Source organism: Asterias rubens, chromosome 2 (assembly GCF_902459465.1).
Source record: "Asterias rubens chromosome 2, eAstRub1.3, whole genome shotgun sequence".
In the NCBI taxonomy this organism is placed as follows: domain Eukaryota; kingdom Metazoa; phylum Echinodermata; class Asteroidea; order Forcipulatida; family Asteriidae; genus Asterias; species Asterias rubens.
Window position 1 is genome coordinate 19,615,360 of NC_047063.1, and position 15,501 is coordinate 19,630,860.

At 38.0% G+C, this 15,501-nt stretch overlaps 1 protein-coding gene across 8 annotated transcripts in view; it reads right to left on the reverse strand.

The window, feature by feature from the left end:
- LOC117304839 (leucine-rich repeat serine/threonine-protein kinase 2-like) overlaps positions 1 to 15,501 on the reverse strand; it is a 111,105-nt gene that overhangs the window by 53,634 nt on the left and 41,970 nt on the right. For 5 of the 8 annotated variants that reach the window (XM_033789469.1, XM_033789475.1, XM_033789460.1 and 2 more), the window contains exons 24-31: positions 15,166 to 15,312; positions 12,766 to 12,936; positions 6,074 to 6,189; positions 4,609 to 4,702; positions 3,571 to 3,735; positions 2,571 to 2,797; positions 2,058 to 2,168; positions 296 to 432 (exon numbers count right to left, since the gene is read on the reverse strand). In XM_033789469.1, coding sequence (XP_033645360.1) covers positions 296 to 432; positions 2,058 to 2,168; positions 2,571 to 2,797; positions 3,571 to 3,735; positions 4,609 to 4,702; positions 6,074 to 6,189; positions 12,766 to 12,936; positions 15,166 to 15,312 — 1,168 coding nt within the window. The remainder of the gene's footprint in view (positions 1 to 295; positions 433 to 2,057; positions 2,169 to 2,570; positions 2,798 to 3,570; positions 3,736 to 4,608; positions 4,703 to 6,073; positions 6,190 to 12,765; positions 12,937 to 15,165; positions 15,313 to 15,501) is intronic. The other 3 variants (XM_033789499.1, XM_033789508.1, XM_033789517.1) reach the window with 3 other exon arrangements.

Sequence of the window (15,501 nt, forward strand, 5' to 3'; positions counted from 1 at the left end):
TATGAAACACTAGGGCCCAATTTCATAGCGCCAAAAATTTGCTTAGCATGAAATTTCCTCCTTGATAAAAACAGGATTACCAAATTTCCTTGTGATTTTCAGGATAAGCAAACAACAGCTGAATACCAGTAACAAGCAGTATGCAACAAATCGAAATTCGTTTGGCAATCCTGTTTTTATCAAGAAGAAATTTCAAGCTAAGCAAATTTGTCTGCTTAGCAGCTCTATGAAGTTGGGCCCAGAGCTTGAGTTTGGTGCTCTTAACCGCTAGGCCGCGACACAATGTGTAACCTACCTTGCTAGTGAGAGAGTAACCAGTGCTGGTGCGTAGCGTCCCAGCCAGATTGGAAACTGCTGTATTTGATTGTTGCTCAAATTCAGATCAATCAGTGAGTAGGAAACTTCCAATGGCTCCTCTCTGATGTTGCTAAGCTGTGTAGGGAACAAAAACAGGATGTGAAGCTCAGACCACATGATCACCACTTTGGTGCTTAGTCATCTAACAACAAGTAAGATTTGAAACTTTGCATGGTGAGAGTATAATTAGGTGAGGTTAGCGGAATGTTTAATGTAGGGTATTAACATATCGTGTTCAAAGGCAGTGGACACTATTGGTAATTACTCAAAATAATTATTAGCATAAAACCTTTCTTGGTGACGAGTAATGGGGAGAGATTGATGGTATAAAACATTGTGAGAAACGGCTCCCTCTGAAGTGCCATAGTTTTCGAGAAAGATGTAATTTTCCACAATTTTCAGATTTAGAACTTGAGGTCTCGAAATCAAGCATCTGAATGCACACAACTTCGTGTGACAAGGGTGTTTTCTTCTTTCATTATTATCTTGCAACTTTGATGACCGATTGAGCTCAAATTTTCACAGGTTAGTAATTGTATGCATATGTTGAGATACACCAACTGTGAAGGCTAGTCTTTGACAATTACCAATAGTGTCCACTGCCTTTAACATGGCCAGAGGAAACATACTGCTATAATAAGCATAAAACATCTTATTAATTTTGGTTTTTACCCATACACCGATGTGTGTTAGCACTGTATACTCAGTACTTTCCCGAGTCCTGTGAAAAAATATCACAGGCATGTTACTCGGTTGGGATTCGAACCCACGACCCTTGCAATTCTAGAGCAGTGTCTTACCAACTAGACTACCGAGGTTGCCCGGCAGCTAGAGGCAGTTCGAATCCTAAAACATCTTTATGGTAAACAGGCCTCGCCCTCTCGTGACAGAGACCAGGTCTGGAGACCAGGTCTGGAGACCAGGTCTGGAGACCAGGTCTGGAGACCAGGTCTGGAGACCAGGTCTGGAGACCAGGTCTGGAGACCAGGTCTGGAGACCAGGTCTGGAGACCAGGTCTGGAGACCAGGTCTGGAGACCAGGTCTGGAGACCAGGTCTGGAGACCAGGTCTGGAGACCAGGTCTGGAGACCAGGGGCGGATTGCAATAAAACGGTCTTAGTCAGCGGTCTAAGACCAGTCAGTTATAGCCAGCTATCTGCCTTAGACGGTCTTAGCTTAGTCAGTCATTAAGACTGTTGCAATTAGCCGGTCTTAGATAAGTCGGCGAAAAGTAATGCAATATGAACAAATGTCCCATAATACTTAGCACATCTGCAGCACTGGCGTTACGGCATTGTTCTTATGCTTAGGTTAAAATCATAGGATATCCAATCATTTTCACTCTTGGGAACATATATTTCACTACAATGTATCATCATCATAATGCCTCTCATGGGTGTAATATATCTCTAAATATTCGGTCTCGTCGTAGTACGCTCGTCACATCAAATCGTCTACAACTAACAAATGCAGCGCCATCTTTAAAAAACAAAACTAAGACCGATTATAGCCAGCTCAGAGCAGGCTTCAGATTTAAGACTGGCTATAATTACAGACCGCGCTATTGCAATCGGTCTATAATAAAAGACTGTCGAAGCGCGCTTCAAGTTAGCCGGCTATAGCATATAGACCAGTTTATAACCGCTTGGTGCAATCCGCCCAAAGTCTGGAGACCTTCAACATTGGCCAATTGTTCATTACCTTGTTTCCAGACATGTCTAGTGTTTGGAGCTTCTCGTTACTGAATACATGAACAGGAAGAAGCTGGAATTGATTGTTTCTCAGGTCTAGATGCTGAAGAAATGGCATGGACTGCAGAAGAAAAAAGATGTTAAAATTTCCATTTAATCAATAATTCATTCATTAATTCTGGATGTGATGCCAAGGACTCTAAGAAAAGCGAACAATTGCTTGTGGAACTCCCTCCCATCATTATTGGAGGAGCTGGCGCCTTGTATGTTTTTTAAATAGATATATGGCGCCATACAAATGCTGTGAATCATCGTCATTATCATTATGCAACTGCATTGGACATTTTTATTGAGGTTTGATAATTTAGACATTCTTTCTGAACATAAGCTGGAAAAGGATTGAAGGACCGAGCAGATTTATTGAGAAAAAACATGAAAAAGCTGGAATTCCAGCAATAGTCAGAGAACAGGCATCCCTGAGTTGAATGGTTTCTATGAAGTACAAAACAAAGCAGGAACTCACCTCAGCAAGGTGAGCTGGAAACTCATCCAGTGAGTTATTACTCAAGTCCAGCTTCTCAAGGAACGCAAACTGCTCCAGGAGTTTCTCTTCGGCTAGAGCGAGTTTCTGGAGATCGGTGATGTGATTGGCTGAGAGGTCCAAAAGATAAATATGAAGATCTGACGCTTCTGGTACGTCGAGCATGGTGGGGTGAATTCGCAGCATATGACGTGAGCTGCGACGACTCTCTGACAAAAAAATTAAAAAACAATAATAAAACAATAGTAAAACAATAATGCGTTCCATTTAAAAGAGGAAATTTAACCCAGCGATAATGATGTCACCCTTTAGAAAAACAACTCTTCCTGAAGGCCTTCCTAATCCTTCAACGACGCCGTGCTTCGTCGTACACTTGGATTATTGTACAATGTAACACCCAACCTAACAAGAACCCTTGACTATCAACACTTACGGAGAGATCAACCCAAGCTCTCGGCTGGCCTAGGCCAAGAGAGGGTGCCCAAGGAAGCCCTGGATAGATCAACTGGGTCGGTCAAGCAAACTAGAGTGTGCCTGGAACCAAAACTGTTGTTTCGGATGAGTTAGTGAGTGAGTGAGTCAGGATTTAACTCATTGCATGATGATATATCAATGTATATTTGGTTTGTGGTAACACCATGTGTGTGTCTACTTGCCAGGTAGATTATGTTCTTTTGAGAACTTGTCTTGCTACATATTTTACTACTGCGGAGTAAATTTTTTAGAACTTGGGAGACTGCACTACTACCCGAAGTTGATTTTCGGAATTCAGGAGACTTCTCAGTTCTGAAAAGAACTGTTGCGCTTCTTAACTTTACTATCTGGGCAGGGGTTAGGAAATTGGCCAGATCTCTACTTAAGCTTAGTGGATCGAGGCAACTTCTCATTACCGCAGAGTGAATTCTTATAAATTATTTTGAGACATCTGTACTTGCGTTAGCGGAATCGCGCGTGTTACAAAACATTTTGTCTGTACACTCACTTCTGCTGCTGACTGGTGTGCTATGGAACTGTGAGGTTGAGGATAGGGCTGGAACGACGTCAGGCATGACGGACGTAGACTGAGATGGTTCAGAGAACTCCATATCAGTCATACTACTGTCACTCGTATTGTTGAAGGAAAACGAAATCAAACGTTTCGGAGTTCCTAAACGGACGAAAAAATTCCATAAAACAAAAAAGTAAATTGATTGGTTACATGGGGGTTCTTAGGTCAAAGTCGTTTTTGTGATGCACTTGAGTAGAAAATATATAACAAGTCTTTAACCTCATTTAAAAAAAAGTAGAGCTGCGAAAATGTTAGGTATAAATTTCATTTTGGAACCAATAGTTTATAATCCGTCACTTTAGATACATTATACAAAAGCTAACATGTGAAAATTTAATTTCAAAAGGTGGTTGTGTTTTTGAGATATTGCCCCCCAAAACGGAGCGGTAATGTCAAAGAATAATCCGTAATAGAAATACACAGTCTGAGAAATGTTTCATGCAGAAATATTTTTCAGATTGAAATGTTTTTCAATCCCTCTATCTCTCTTAAAGCATTTGGACACTTTCGGTAAACAGTATTGTCCAAAGGCCCACACTTCGTGTATCACAACTTATATATAAAATAACAAACCTGTGAAAATTTAGGCTCAATTGGTCATCGGAGTCGGGAGAAAATTACAGGAAAACTCACGCTTGTTTCCGCACCTTTTGCCTTGTAATGACATGTGTTTAAAATACATCCGTATTTCTCGATATCGAGAATTTATGTTGTTTTAATGTTTTCTCAAAAAAAAAAGGATTTCATGGAATATTAATTCAAGAGAAGTCTTTCACCATTACCTTTTGTAAAACCTGTAAGTTATTTGTAAATCTGTGAACTTTTTTTTAATTTTCTGTTCTGAAAGTGTCCAATGGCTTTAAACCACATTCCTTGGAAGGAAATCGTTTCTCAAGATTATCGACAGCTGCAGTGATTTGCTGTGCTTACAGGCTGGATGAAGATGGGCCCCTAAAATGGTTGCCTACTTACTTGGTTGTGAGCTTGTTGATAGCGGTGATTGGACCTGATCCTCCAAGGAGCTCATCTCACTAACTGATAAAGCACTTCTTATTTCACTCTCAGGCTGTATCAAGAAAACATCTCAATAATTAAAGGTATTACACATGATTGGTAGAGCTGACAAAACTTGGTAAATCACTTTTAAGTTCTAACAACTATAGACATTTGCTCCCACCCAACAATAATCTTAGAAATACTAACAAACTTTGCCCAATCAGGTGTAGAACTAACAGGTACAGAAACAGTCCAATTCCTTCCCTAACCACCCTTCTCAACAGTTGAGGTTTTTTTTAAAGGAGCTGGAATCCAAGTTGTAGTTTTATGTCAATTGTACATAATCTTTTAAACAATTTTTCTGTAAACACTTCCCTTTTAAATGTTTTTATAATGTATATTCTTGTTGTGTATCTTTTGAATTTTTAATAAACCAATAATAATAAAAAACAGTCACAGAGTGTTCATGTTTTGTATGATCAACCATATACATAAAAATATAAACCTGTGAAAATTTGGGCTTAAAGGCAGTGGACACTATTGGTTATAACTCAAAATAATTATTAGCATAAAACCTTTCTTGATTACAAGTAATGGGGAGAGGTTGATAGTATAAAACATTGTGAGAAATGGCATCCTCTGAAGTAACATAGTTTTCGAAAAAGGAGCAAATTTCCACGAATTAGATTTCGAGACTTCAGATTTAGAACTTGAGGTCTCGAAATCAAGCATCTGAAAGCACACAACTCTTTGCGATACAACTCCTTGTTTTGTTTTTTTTCATTAATATCTCGCAACTTCATCGACCGATTGAGCTCAAATTTTCACAGGTGTGTTATTTTAAGCATATGTTGAGATACACCAACTGTGAAGATTGTTCTTAGACAATAACCAATAGTGTCCACTGTCATTAATCTGTTGTGTGACTCGGGAGAATAGTGGAAAACCATACACAATTTCAGCATGTAAACAAAATGTCCTTAATTTAACAACTGAAATCAGCTGTTGCATTTTTTTTTCCATTTTCAAAAACAGGTTTCTTGAATATGACTTTATTTGAGAGGGAAATGTTTCACAGAATAAAGGGTTCTTCAATGAAGTTCGTAATCTGTAAGCTTTCAATTAAGCAAGGATGTTTTTTATCCTGACCAACCCTGTATAGTACCTGATTTCTTATTTAAGTTTTGGGTAAACTTTCTTGGCATTGCTTTTCTGAATTTCAATTCGAACATTTCAGACCAACATGGGGGGGGGATTGATGAGGTAGACATACTTCATAAGGTCACAGATTGGATTTTGTCAACATGATGCTGAACATAGTGGTTAGCAAATTTTCGTGCAAACCAGTCACAAATATACACGTATGCCATTTTAGCTGGTGACACGTTTCTGCTTAGCAAGTTTTGTCTGTGCTTGGGTCTTGGATGGACTTAATACTTACATGTGACCTTGATCGTAAGTTGATATAGGATTCGATACTAAGCAGACTCGGTGATTGACTGCGAGGTGTATTCTCATGAGAATCAGACTCTGCTAAAGAATTCTGATCTCTCAAACCTGAAACCAAACAAACCCACACTCAGGTTCAATATCAATAAATAATGACATGAATATTCATTTTGGTTTTACCCATACACCGTTGGGTGTTAGCACTGTATACTCAGTACTTTCATTAGCTCTGTGAAAAATATCACAGGCTTATAACTTGGGTGGGATCCGAACCCACAACCTTTTGAAATTCTAGAGCAGTGTCTTACCAACTAGACTACCGAGATTGCCCGGTAGCTAGAGGCAGTTTGAATCTTATGTATAAGCAACGGGTACTGCAACAAGTTAATAGATGGAAATTTAGATAGCTCAGTTGGTAGAGTGCCGGCTTTTTAAAGGGTCTATGTAACTTTTGTAGGACAAAAAACACAATGTCCACAGATTTACACTAAACTCACACAGTTTGAAGATAATGATAGTAGAAAGCTTCCCTGAAAATATTATGTGCTGAGGTGCTGTAGTTTTGGGGAAATGAGTAAAACAATGTCATGAAAATAATTTTAGTCTCATGAGACGAAAATTATTTTAATCATTTACAAACGTATTTTCACGACATTGTTTTACTCATTTCTCAAAAACTATAGTACCTCAGTAAGTAATATTTGTAGGGAAGCTTTCCACTATCTTTATCTTCAAACCCTGTAAGTTTAATGTAAATCTATGGACATTTTGAAAAGGTACCCAAGACCTTTAAGGTAGCATAGGTTTAAAGCTCATTCTAGTAAGTTTTTATTTACTCACCTACCCCAAAAATTGCATTTAAATTTGCCCTGTCTGCTTCCCTTGTGGTTTCATTACTTTCATACGGACAAACACAGAGTCTAAACCTAACTTGTTTTCAAACAAACATTGGTTGATTCGCATGTCTGTTTTAAGGCCATTGTGTCCAGTCTGTTCTTGGTTTGCCGGCTGCATTCATTTCAATCCCTCCAGTCAACTTTCATGGAATTTTGTTTCATGCCATTTAAAATAATCAAGTGTACAAGGCAAACATGTAGAGCATTAAAACTAGGGATAAACTCATTGTGTAAAAACCAAAATGAATTAACCCAAAATGAATAAACCCAACAATATGTATTGTATAGTAGAGTAAGTAGGATTTGAAACTTTGCATGGTGCGCCATGAGCACCTCATTTTGGTGGATTTTGGCGCCCTATAAATATTCTTTACTATTATTTTTATTATTATTATTATTATTATTATTATTATTATTATTATTATTATTATTACTATTATTATGGTGGAAAAACGACAATCGTCTTCTACAGTAACGTAGTTTGCAAACTGAATTAATAAATACCTTGGAGAGTTTATGGACTCTGATTGGTTGAAGACCTGTCACATGGTCATGTATCCACATGTTATATAAAGTGTGTAAGGAGCTATCGAATCAACTGCTCTCTTTATGCATATTTCTATTTTGAAACTTGAAAAGAGATTTAGGTGCGGCATGTCGCGCATACCTTCTGTATGCCTGAACGCGCAAACAATGATCAATAAGAGGTAGCTGGAAACCAATACTAGCATAAAGCCGAACACCAACCATAATATTTCTGGTATTGTTAATTTTCGATGCGCATGTCTGGTTCTTGAAAAATATGCATAACTAGTTAATTATGTGTAAGAGAAGACTAGATGTCACGCAAAACTTGAACAGCCTAAGAAATGGACCCTGCCTTCAGCAATGGTCTGAAGACCTTTCTTTTGTTGACAAACAAACCCCCCCCCCCCCTGGTTGGCATGGACGGCCGAATGTTAGTAAAACAATCAATCGTATTAACAGATGTTTTAACCAAAGTCAGTATTTTCTGCAAACTTTTAATTAAATGAAAAACCACCCATAATTAGTTGTTTTGTTTTCAACAAAATCAACACAATGTTTGAACATTTGTATACATTGCTACAAACAGTAGTGACCTATTTTTGATTAACATTTATGGCTTTCCATAATTTTCAAACCTGGGTTGGCAAAAACTCAGGCTTTGACATTGCAGAAGAAAGGTCTATGAACAGCTGCCAGCCATCAACCCAGTTATTACTACCTAGTGAATTCCCGGTCATCACACTGTTATTAGTTAGCTAAGAATCTCTATTTTTGATTTGCATTTATCGCTTCCCATAATTGTCAAACCTGGGTTGGCAAGAACTCAGGCTGTGACGTTGCAGAAGAAAGGTCTATTAATAGCTGCCAGCCACCAACCCAGTTATTACTACCTAGTGAATTCAAGGTCATCACACTGTTATTAGCTAAGAATCTTAATGTCAGGTAATAAGAGGGAAGTTCTGAATTCAAGCAGTACAATACATACCAACTCATTCACAGTATCAAGAAACCTGTAATTCCATAAATGCATCTTTGCTCAAAGTTTCCCACAAAGTCCAGAGAAAGAAAACTAACATTTTTATGGAGATTGTACCCCTAGCCAAATTGAGCATCCTCACCCAATGTATACATGTACTGATGTTTTGAATGATTATCTTTATAGTATACATATCAGATGTAAATATTTTGTGGTTTGTTTGCCTTTCTTCTTAAGTTCTTGTTATCAATTCAACTTGGCAAAATTTCATATTAAGGCTGTTTAGCATATAGTGGCACTTATACTTAGGGTGTACTTTGTGTCCACTAACTGATGCTTTGGGCTGTGGCGGCCAGTGGGCCAGGTTTAGGGATATTGTAACATCGGAGCTTGAAAAAAAAAAGTGTTCATTTTATTATAACAAAATTCATATTTTATTATTAAAAATGTACGTTTTATTACATTATTTGTACTGTTCAAATGTCAACAACAATAAGAACAAGATTTATCTCATTGTATTATAGGTAAAGTATTCTTCAATACTCAACAGAATTGAAATATTTTTGCAGCATTCACAAACGGACACCACAGAAATTTGAAACTCCAAATAGCACTTTTAGCAATCTTTGGAGACTAAATTTGTTGGCACACTTTTATTGATACGGAGGCACTTCCGACAAAATAATTTCACAGAATGCTAACTACTTTTACCATCTTTCAGTTACTCTCTAACACAAATCAGTGTATGGGTAAAAACCAAAATTAATATTCTTCATCCCCAATGCAAATTTAACATCTCTTATATCGTTGCGGTACCCCTACCAAAACATAGGATTCAAACTGCCTCTAGCTACCGGGCAACCTCGGTAGTCAAGTCGGTAAGACACTCTAGAATTGCAAAGGTCGTGGGTTCGAATCCCACCCGAGTAATATACCTGTGATATTTTTTCACAGGACTCGGGAAAGTACTGAGTATACAGTGCTAACACAAATCAGTGTATGGGTAAAAACCAAAATTAATATTCTTCATCCCCAATGCAAATTTAACATCTCTTATATCGTTGCGGTACCCCTGCCAAAACATAGGATTCAAACTGCCTCTAGCTACCGGGCAACCTCGGTAGTCAAGTCGGTAAGACACTCTAGAATTGCAAAGGTCGTGGGTTCGAATCCCACCCGAGTAATATACCTGTGATATTTTTTCACAGGACTCGGGAAAGTACTGAGTATACAGTGCTAACACACATCGGTGTATGGGTAAAAACCAAAATTAATATTCTTTATCCCCGATGCAAATTTAACATCTCTTATAGTTAGATTCTTCTTTGTTCATCCCATGTTGTCTCTGGGTGCTTTCATCTCTATCATCAAGTTCCACTTGACTGCTTTTTTATCTATCTATGTGTGTTGTGTTGCCAGTATTAGCCTTCGAAAAAACACTCTGCTAGAGTCAAAATGTAAGGCCACTAACTTTTCTCTCTCATCTTTATAACAAGTCAGCAAAGTGTGACCCTACCCTTTATGCAAATGAATCCAAGCTTAACATAAGCAAATTTCACTGGTTTGCAAGGAATTAAAACTTGTACCCAGGCAAACTTCATGCTCCTAAGCTCATGCCGATATTTGGCACTAACCCTGTGTGCTGAAAATTTGTGAGGGCCAGGAGAGCAGAATTTTGCAATCACAGAATAAGACTCAGTCTGTTCATTGGTTGCTAAAACCTGCTACATACATGTAACTCTAGTCACAAGTTTAGATCTTAATGTTGTGTGCATTGTTATTTCATGCATCAATGAGGTTTTGCAGTTTGTTTGGTTGGTTATGGTGTACCCAACAGTTATCATGCAGTGCAATATATTAGTGTGCAGTTACTTGTGAATTATCAAAATAAACAATGAAACAGTGAAACACACAAACGTCCACAAAACATCACAAAATTTACTTCCATCTCTGGAGGCAGTTAAAATTAAATCCCCAAGTACAGTATAGACCAATCCAAACATACAAGTGCTGTAATTCACATAAAAACTCAAAAAGAAAATGATGTTTTTAAAACTTTGTGTACAGAACCTTGCGCTGCCAGCGCCCTAGCAGTCAGCAATATTTATTGCATTTAGTACAGATTTATATGTACAATATGCTGCAGTCATGACAGAACACCCAGATTATTATTATTATTATTATCATCATTATCTTAATTCTGGTATTGAAATAAAAAATTCCTATATAAAAAATTCCTCATAATCATTGTAGCTCGCAAGCCTGAAGAAACCTGTATACAAGGGTGCTTGCTATGTGAACCAGAAACACCAGGGTTAACAACTACTCTTCCATAAGTGCTCTGGGTTCCTGGGCCCAATTTCATAGAGCTGCTAAGCACACAAGTTTGCTTAGCATGAAATTTCTTCCTTGATCAAAACAAGATTACCAACCAAATTACCAGGTGAGTTTCAGAACAAGCAAACAACAGCTTAATACCAGTAACAAGCAATGTGCAACCAATAGAAATTTTGATGTTAATCCTGTTTATATCAGGGAAGAAATTTCATGCTCAGCAAATTTTTGTGCTTAGCAGCTGTATGAAATTGGGTCCTGTACATGCACTACCAATCCTAGTCCACTGAACCTACAGCTTAATGTCCCATTCAAAGGACATTTATGGTTGTAAATCTTCAAACCGGACTCGAACCGACACTCTGCTGATAAGAAACACCAGCGCTCGAATCATTTGATATGCCAGAATGCGAGCTCACATTTAAAATCATATTAATAAGAGAGCATTGTCCCACTTCACCAGATAGCAACACGCTTGATAAATTTTGGTTGCGACATTTAATAACTAAGTCCACCAAGTTGTAAACATGCCCTATGGTATTAGACCCACACCATACCTTCACAAAAATGGCTGAACATGGGCAGGATTGCTGCATGTGATGCCAGCACAATCTTTACCTTCTGTAAGTCTGCTGCCACCTAGCATTTATAAAGTCTTGAACACAGACTTTAAAACAAAGCTGGCTGCAGGGGAATAAAGGTCCATTAAATCTAGATGCTGTGTCCAGACAAGCAAACGCGCAAACACCCCAACATGCAATCACACACACACACGCATTCAGGTAATACATCGTCGGCCACGCTACAAACAGACATATGGTGCACCTCAGTCCAAACTCTTTGTCTAAAAACAAAACCACGCTTGAAGTTGAACTATTTTTCATTTTCCTGCTTTTGAGCTGATTACGGAAATTTTTACGGAAATTGAAATACCAATATATCATTATAGCAAAGAACTGTCACCGTGTTTTCAATCTTGCAACTACTTTCATCACTTTGTGAAAATGAGAAGCAAGGCGTGCATACAGAGTGTTATATACAAAATAATGCATACGTCGCTTCATAGTTGTATCAGGTAATTGGTCGTTGGAAAAAAGTAAAACAATTGAGCACAGGGCTAACATATTGTTAACATGATGTAGGGGTTTATTAGGGGAATCAATGTGTGGTGAAGAGGTTTTCTACTAGTGGTTTAAACCCAACGAGGCCTGGTTCTTGATAATTTTACTGAGACCAAGTCGAGGTAAATTATCAAGAACCAGGCCTCGGCGGGTTTAAACCACTAGTTGAACCGATTCAACACACTTTGATTTCCATTCATAAATACCTTTTCGGTCAAAAAACATCAACACTTTTGGGTCAAAAAGTAAAATAAATGCAGCATTTCTAATTGTTCAAGGATTTCTTTCAACACAACACCCCTCCAGCTATGAAACGGTAAAGCCCTCCACCGCCCTCGGGTAAACAACTCCTTATAAGGGAATGCTGTGCGCGTCGTGCGTATTGCGTGATGTGGAACAACTGCTTCAGCTGTTGCTCTCGACCAATAGGAATGAAGAAACTGTCTTATAAGAACAGGTGCAAACTCGTGTGTCACGCCCATGTTTCAACACTTTTTACTGGTCATAAACAAAGGTTTATACACACCCACGTGACGCGCTCTCCACCAATAGGAATAGCGAAACTGTCTGAGGTATTTATGAATGTTTTTTAAGGCTATTTTATCACAGTTTTTCTGATATTTCCTAGGGTAAAACAATCAGGAAATCAGACCAAAGTAGGAAAATTATGCGTGTGTTAGGTTTTGAAACTTTTGAAAAATTTTAAAGTAATGAACACATCAATAATCTGTGCCAACAACAAATTGCAAAACATTTGTGATTTTCAACCCAGATGTCAGTTTGTGGCGCGACTGACGACATGTACATGCACACAACGTGGCTTGAATACCTCGCTGTAGACTCTCAAGACAGCGTGGGTCATCAGGATTAATCGGCAGGTTGGCACTACTCAGTGATCTACGCCAAGGCACAAAGCTGTGAGACACCTTACGTAACATATCCATCTCACTCGCTGAACGTTGTCGACGACGGACCTTGGTGAAGCGAGCAAACTCAGGGTCTTCACAAAGAGGATGCAAATGTTAGTCAATTTGGAGCCAAGCCACTCATTTCTTCATGTTCCCACTGGATTTCAAACTCAATCTGCACTCTTCAATCAAAGTCAAGTTCACACTTCCAGTTTACTGATCACTCAAAACAAAATAACCATCTGCTTTTGGGCAAGCTCTTGCTGATGCAAAAGATGGTTATCGATTTCAGAGAACGATTTTGTCCAGCATTTTTGATCATGAATATGTATGAGGTAGAGTAAAAGGGTTTACTGTGTACTGCTTCAATTGAAATCATCACATGATATCAAAATTGTTTAAAAACTACCACGATCCTTTATAATATTTGAATGATCAATCAACTGGAGGGTTCCAGATATTTCTCTGATTTCTTTCCACGCTTAATAATATCATTATTATATAAGATTGATCTGAAATGCCAGTGGAAACCAAGAAATAATTAAAAGCATCAGTTATTCAAAGCATCGCTTACCTGGCACCAAGTACATAGAGCTGCTAATAAGCAAAGTTAGGTTACCTGCCAAAATACTGTGTAACTTAAACTACCGATAATTATCACTGGTTCCCTCCTAATTTTAGTTAACCGAGCAAATTTGGTAAGCAGGAATATTTCGACTCAGCAGCTCTATGAAACTTGGACCTGGAGATAAGTGAAATAAGTCAGTTCAGAGTCAGCTGGGAATGTATGTTTACTAAATACTCTACAAATAGTTTCAGAAGACAGCTCAAAGGGACTTTTAAAACACGACGATGGGCAGTAATTTTAAGTGTGAATCAGAGGAACCATATTTCAATAGTTTTAGTTGAAATATCACTTATCAGTTTTCCATGAAAACCACTTTTTCTGCAGCAAAACAAATAAGTACATAATTTCTTTTTTAGACACAGGGTCGAATGACAACACCTTGGCAAAATGCCAAGCTCTGAACTCATCATAATTTCATTTATCTAAAGGTAAGTGAAGTGCTGTTTAATAAGGGGCTCATAAAGGACATATTCAGTTTTATGATGCACACATTTTTCACTGAGTAGAAAAATGATGCCATGTTGACATGAAGACACATTTCAAATAATATATGGGTCTGTGTAGTCTTGTATACCAAATGTTAAGTACACTCCAAAATTTGTATGGTTTCCCATCAAAACGACTTTGAATTTGTCCTTTCGACTGACACAAACTTTCCTTTTGGTATTTACAGACCCAATTGTTTTTTTATTGCATCATTTTTTATTTATTTTTTCAAATTTTCCTCTAAAAGGGTAACAAACTTGTTCAAAATCAAAAAAGAAAAGATCACATTTTAACATGAGGCTGGAGATTTTTTTGAAATGTTTTCCAATCTTCGTAAGGATTCTATCTAGATGACAGTGAGTGCATCACACAACTGAATTTGACCTAGGAGCTCCTCTCTGCAAATAAAAATTCAAAAAGTACAATTTAATGCTGTCAGCCAAATTGTCAGTGCTCTGATGTGTTAATTGGCATGGAGTGTTAGTTTCAAAGAAAACCTAATGATGCTTAAAGATTCCCATGTCTTTCCATAATGAGCCCAACTCTACAATCTGCTACGACGTTGTTACTAAACTAGCTTTAGAAAAAGTGTAGCCTGGATACCACTCTCCAAGTACACTTGGAAGTACAATGAAGCCGAATTAGGGGCTACAGCTCGATCAGCAAGTCATCATATTTGAAGTATAGGACGTCCTTAGCAACAGCCACTGTCACCAATTTGGATACAGCCTGACTTAAAAAGGTTGCCAGGCTATGGAGATAATGTCAACTTTTTGTTGTCTGCGATTCTTCCATTTTAGACAGAAGTAAAGTGCTCTGTCTATAAGATCACTGCTACATGATATACTAAAATTTGAGAGGTTACAAATCTCAATGAGTTGAAGGAATAATGGGAAATAAGGGAGGGTGCAAAAAGCAAGAAAACTCGGACGAGTTTAAAATGGAAGTTAGTCTTCAAATTTCACACAGTACTTTATGGAAGTTAGTTTTCAAATTTCCCAAAAAACTCAAATAAACATTTAACTTTGAACTTTTTTCAATAAGTATTTTTGTAATGCTGTGTGTTTACTAAGTTTACGTAGAGGAATAAAAATTTAACTGTTTTGAACAATTTGTGCGAGGAACCACAGAGGTGATAACACAACACTTTTTGTTATCAATCCTCCATCATTTTTAGTGACACTTAAGTCACAAGAGGGCAACATACCATTTAGACTCCTGGACCGTTCGTGGTAGCGAGAGCGGGCAGATATAGGCTGGCTTTGGTCCTGAGCTTCCACCAGGACAGGATCAGTGCCGGGGGTGCTGGTGTCTCCATTTTGAGCATAGGTGAAAACAGACTCATCTGTCAAAGCTGATTTGCGGCAGGGAAGGGGAGGGGGGTAATTGTGATTAAAGGCAAAGCAGTGGATAAGATGCAGTGATAGGAAAAAGCAAGAAAGCTATTATAGCATTAAACCAGTTTGTATCCATAAACGATGACTGTCATTTGTAGGATTTGAAACTTTGCATGGTGGAAGTATAACTAAGGGAGGTTTGCGGT